At 40.9% G+C, this 6000-nt stretch overlaps 1 protein-coding gene across 1 annotated transcript in view; it reads right to left on the bottom strand.

The window, feature by feature from the left end:
* Positions 1–608: 608 nt before the first annotated feature.
* Positions 609–6000, bottom strand: part of STEAP3 (STEAP3 metalloreductase) — a 65324-nt gene continuing 59932 nt past the window's right edge. The window contains exon 5 of the mRNA XM_068545269.1: positions 609–775. Within this exon, the coding sequence (XP_068401370.1) occupies positions 767–775 (9 nt within the window). The 3' untranslated portion in view covers positions 609–766. The remainder of the gene's footprint in view (positions 776–6000) is intronic.

Genomic DNA, 6000 nt, shown 5'->3' with positions numbered 1-6000 from the left:
GAAATTCTGGGTTAAATTCTTTAGAAAATTGTCAGCCATAAGATTCTGTTGGCAAATACAGTATATTTATTTTTATTTTTTATCCATGTATATGTTTTCTAAATTTAATTTAAAAAAATTTTATACGATTTTTACAGGTCACTTTCCATTTACAGTTATTACAAAACATTGGCTATCTGCCCTGTGTTGTACAATACATCCTTTCCATGTATATGTTTTTAAGTTTCAAACATGAAAAATGTTTTAGCCATTAGGCTTCAAAAAAAAATGCATAGTATAGAAAATGAATGTGGGCTGATGTACATCAGTATTTCCATATGGTAAAAGCCTGAGAAAACCTGGAGCAGTATTTTTGGGGTGGAGGTAATTTGACAATGTATACCTAAATCAATGTTACACAAACCCAATGACCCATTGAGGCCTCTTTGGCGATTCTATGTGACACAGTGACACAATAGTTAAGATCAGAGGCTCTGGGGTCCATATGACTCTGGGAAATTTACTTTGAGCCCCATTTTCCTCATCTGTAAAATTAGGCTAATGGTGCCTACTGCATGGGCTGTCATCAAGATTAAATATCAGCTGTCTGTCCAGTGCTTAGCACGGTGTCTCTTAGTGGTATGGCTCGGCAAGCGGTAGGTAGCTCTTGTCATTGGCTGGAGATGCACTCTCCTTCACATCGGTTAGCAAGGTGCACTCTTCTGGCTCTGCAGATTGCGAGGGTATGCAGAAACTGAGGTTGCTGCTGGGTAATTATGGAAGGCTTCTAGGAACTCTAGGAGGGAGCAAAGATGTCACTTAGAGGAGGGGTGAGCATGAAGTCTGAAACCATTTTCATATTATGGGTGAGCAGAAAGGCCAGATTCTACCAAGAAGCCAATACTGGATGTCTTAGTTGTGCTCCCAAATGTCTGTGGTCATTTCACTGTGTAAATAGGGCTTGTATTCTGGACTTCCTGGGACGTCTCAGTTTCCAAGAGTTTCAGTCCTATCGTCAAAGGCCAATTTCTGAATTTTTGGTTTTGATAATATGGAACCTAGAAGTGGAAAAATCCTCCAATGTCAGTCTTTCAATACTGTAAATTAGATTTGGGACATGGAAAAGAGAAAGGGGAGCAGGTGGGAGGGGTACAGGAAGGACAGAGGGAGGAGAAAGGCAGGACCAGGGCAAATCCTGGGCTGGACACCCAGGAATGTTGGGAGAGTGGGTTGCTGCACTGGGGTCGGGTGAGCACATTACATAAACCAGAGACCGGGAGGGCAGGGTGATGCAAGCAGAGACTGCTGAGTGCTGACCCTTGTACCATCCACTTGCCCCTGCTGCCCCTTGGTGCCTCCAGGGGCATCCAGCCTGCAGCCTCGAGGGAGGAGGTCACCAGCAGCTCTCTGGAGCCCTGGCCTCCTGCCAAGGGCCCTGTGGAGAGATTTCCCAGGTTGGGAGGTGGGCCTATTAGGGCCTCACTCAACTGTGAATGCCCCGTTAATTATTGGAGACACTCACCTAAGGTGGCCAGCTTTCTACCCCCTCCTGTGCTCATTCACAAAGAGAGAACCTCCGAAGTGGACACTCTTTCCGAGGGACTTGGAAGAATTCTCCCAAGGGCAGGAATGCCATCTCCTACCTCAGCCTTGATGTTTTAAAAGAGTGAAAGGAGAGCATTTTGTGATTCTGGGCTTCATGCTTTTACCCTATTCCCCATTTCATCACACCGCTCAGTGCTATGAAATTTGGACTATTTTTTAATCTTCCTTTCCCATTGTTGCTGTTTTGGTGTTGAACTGATTATGCAGAGCTGCGTGTGGATGTCTCTTAGCACCTTGCCTCCAGGGATGGAGCTCTGCTTTCTAAACATCACCTTTAATCCTTTTATGGAGGGAGCCTGTCCAAGGTGCTCCTCGCCCCATCCATCAGGGCCCATTGAGACTGACACTTCACAGGCCTTTGTAACCTGGCCTACACAGAACAGGAGGTTCGGAGGTGCCAAGATCCCAAATCTATTGCTGCCCCTCTAGCCATCCATCTCAGGTGACACTGGTGCTTAAAAGAATAAATACATGGAAATTAAGCCTGCTGTGCCTGCAAAAGAGAAGAGAAGGCAAGTTGGCTGTAGGCTGTCACCTGGCATCACCTACTGAGAAGTGCTGAGTCACCTCAAGACTAAGGATGGAGAGGAGGCTTGAGTGACAGTCCCACTGGCGGCACCTTGTACAAAGAAGCTTCAGTTCAAAGTGAAAACAGATTCTCTGCACTGGAGCCAACCTACCAGTGTAAAATGTTTTACTCTCAATACGGGGATGTTTGTGATAAATAGATCGACACGGGAATGCCTGCTTTCATTTTTCATTTCTATGTTCTCCTCAGGGCACCTCTCACTTTCCATCTTAACGGCCTTTCCAGAACTTTCCAGAGCATATACAGCCTATTCCTGGTGCGTCTGGGGATGATTTCTGGTCATGGCACAGTGAGAAATTTACTCTTGTTTCACTTCCCCTCCTGGTCGTCTGCTGGAGTGGAGAGGAGGCCTCACTCTGGTGCTGGGATGTCCTTAAGATTTCCCTCGCCTCATCCCCTCCTGTCTGTTTTATATTTTTAAAGATACGAAGGCCACCCCACTAAGCATTGTAGCAGGTAGATATCTAGCTAGACTTCAGTAAACCTATTTTGTTTTTAAGGTTTTATTTGTTTTAAGATTTTATGGCGGGTAATACTGGTTTTCCGTTTACATTAGAGGCGTTTATTTAGCAGACACTCATATAGCACTTACTGTGTGGAAGGCCTTTTTCAAACACTTTACAAAGAGACAGTCCTATGATTCTCACAACTTGATTGTAAACCTGTGTGATAAGAACTGTAATCACCCTCATCTTACAGATGGGGAAACCGAGGAACAAGAGGGTTCAATCAGGTTAGGCAGTGGGGGAAGCAGTGTTGAAACCAGGGCAGCTTGGCACCAGACTTTGTGTTCGGCTGACTAAGCACAGGACCTCAGACACAGACACTGCACACTGACCCAAAGGATCCCTGGAGCTGCAGATAAAACTTCTTGCAGGTTGATTCTGTACTAGAGATGTCCTGCTGCGGCAGAGGATGTATTTGTAATAATACGTATATACATCCACAGATACACGCACATACGCATGCACACGTACATGCAGATGCACGCTGCTGCTTTCACTGCCGTTATGTACCAGGAATGGAGCCCCACAGCTTTATCAGCACCATTCTTTCTTTTCTTTTCTAATTGAAGTATAGTTGATTTACAGTGTTGTGTTACAAAGACAAACAAAACAAAACAAACAAAAAATACAGTGTTGTGTTAGTTTCTGGTATACAGCAAAGTGATTCAGTTATATATATATAGATAGATAGATAGATATACACATATATATGTATATATATATATTCTTTTTCAGATTCTTTTCCATTACAGGTTATTACAAGACATTGAATATAGCTCCCTGTGCTACACAGTAGGTCCTTGTTGTTTATTTTATATATAGTAGTGTGTATATGTTAATCCAAAACTCCCAATTTATCCCTCCCCACCCCTTTCCCCTTTGGTAACCAGAAGTTTGTTTTCTTTGTGACTCTGTTTCTGTTTTATAAATAAGTTCATTTGTATCGTTTTTTAGATTCCACATATAAGTGGTATCATATGATATTTGTCTTTCTCTGTCTGACTAACTTCACTTAGTATGATAATCTCTATTATCCATGTTGCTGCAAATGGCAAGATTTCATTCTTTTTAATGGCTGAGTAGTATTCCATTGTATATGTACCACATCTTCTTTATCCATTCATCTCCTTGTTTTCTTTAACCCATGTTATCCCTTTAAATTTTCATGACAGCCTCTGTGGTGGTTTTCATGCCCACCCCAGGATGAGGAAGCTGAGCCTGGGATATGCTGTGGAACTTGTCCGGGCCACTCTGCCAACAGGAGTGGAGCTGGCCTGGGAGGCCAGGCCAGGCCACTTCTGACACCCAGCAAGGTCTCAGCCACGGCATTACACTCTCAGTTACTTGTTAGTGCAAGCTGAGCTCAGTCTTCCTACATTCTCTTCCAAAAAAAGTTGGGTCCGAACATAACTCTTGACCACAAGTCTCAGACTCTGGCATTTAAATAATAAATAACTTAAATCTTAGAGGTTGATTTGGCTTTGCCAGCTCTTTATTTCACCAAGTAAACATATTACTTCCCTAAGTAGTAGCAAAATCCAACAATCATTCTTTATCATTGTCAATAAATGATAAAGAATGAAAGGAGATCCTGATCCAGAAACATAGGGAGGACATAAGCTCAGAATAATCTCTGTGTGTGTGTGTGTGTGTGTGTGTGTGTGCAAGTGCATGTGCATATATGTGTGTGTATGCAAGCATGTATACATATGTATAGTGTATTTTTAAGACAAATGAAAACTTCTTCATGGAAGCAAATTGGCAGTGTTGGGGAACCACTGTCTTGGGGTGCCTCTCTGCTCTTTCTGCTGGCTTCTGTGGGCTGCTTAATTAGAAAAAAATTTTTTTTAAATTGAAGTATAGTTGATTTACAATGTTGTGTTGGTTTCAGGTATACAGCAAAGTGATTGGGTTATACATGTGTATGTATATTTATTCTTTTTCAGATTCTTTTCCATTAGAGGTTATTACAATATATTAAATATAGTTCCCTATAAAGTAGGACCTTGTTGTTTATTTTATATACAGTAGTGTGTATATGTTAATCCCATACTCCCAATTTATCCCTCCCCACCCCTTTCCCCTTTGGTAACCATAAGTTTGTTTTCTATGTCTGTGAGTCTATTTCTGTTTTATAAGTAAGTTCATTTGTATCATTTTTTTAGATTCCACAAATAAGTGATATCATATGATATTTGTCTTTGTCTGACTTACTTCACTCAGTATGATAATCTCTAGGTCCCTCCATGTTACTGCAAAAGGCATTATTTCATTCCTTTTTATGGCTGAGTAATATTCCACTGTATATGTATATCACATATTCTTTATCCATTCATCTGTTGATGGACACTTAGGTTGCTGCCATGTCCTGGCTATTGTAAATAGTGCTGCAATGAACATTGGGGTGCATGTATCTTTTCGAATTAGAGTTTTCATCTTTTCCAGATATATTGGCAGCTTAATTTTAAAATGACCTCCTTCAAGTGATGCTAAGAAAGTATCTCCCAGTTATCCTGAAATTGATTGTTCTGAGGTTGTCCTGGCTGTTAGTTCTGTAGATTTTTAAAAAGCTGCTTCACACTCAGCACCATCTCCAGTGACGTGATAAGTCCTAGGAAGTTGTGAGCTGCAAGAGGAGAACAGCAGTATCTGTTTTGTTCACTGCACTGTCCTAGAACTTAGCACAGTGCCTGGCATAGAGTAGGTGCACAGGAACCGTTTGTTGAGTAACTGAGTGAATGAACAAATGGTGGATGAAAGGGAGAATTACATTTTTAATTTTTTATTCTTTGTGTGCGGATCTGATAAACACTTCATATAAACATATTTGTAAATTAAGAAACAGTAGTGGGAAGTACACTGTTAACCCACTACATAGCTTCGGAAAAAAGCTTGTGGATACCTTCCCATCACTTCCCTCTAAATAAAAACCACCCTGAATTTTGTGTTTCTCATTCCCTTGCTTTTTAAAAGAGTAGTTTAAAAAAAAATCACATATGTATGTATTCCATCCTAAATCTTATGTTTACCACCCTTACTTCCTTAAAATAGTTTTTCAAATCACATATGTATGTATCCCTAAACAGTGTATTGTTTAGTTTTTGCTTGGTTTCTGAAGTTTATAAAAATGATATCATACAGCTTATTGTTTTTTGCTACTTGCTTTTTCACTCCACATTATGTTTCTAAGTTTCACTGGAGCAATAGGTGGTTTATTTTCATTGCTGAATAATAAATAGGACATCATCTGAATAGTACAATTTTTTCATGCAGTCCCCCGTCAATGGAATTTAGGTTGTTTCTAGTTTGGGGCAATTATGA

Source organism: Eschrichtius robustus, chromosome 5 (genome assembly GCF_028021215.1).
Source record: "Eschrichtius robustus isolate mEscRob2 chromosome 5, mEscRob2.pri, whole genome shotgun sequence".
NCBI classification, from domain to species: Eukaryota; Metazoa; Chordata; class Mammalia; order Artiodactyla; family Eschrichtiidae; genus Eschrichtius; species Eschrichtius robustus.
The sequence above is the reverse complement of the archived record's forward strand: the minus strand, read 5'-3'. Positions and strand labels throughout refer to the sequence as shown.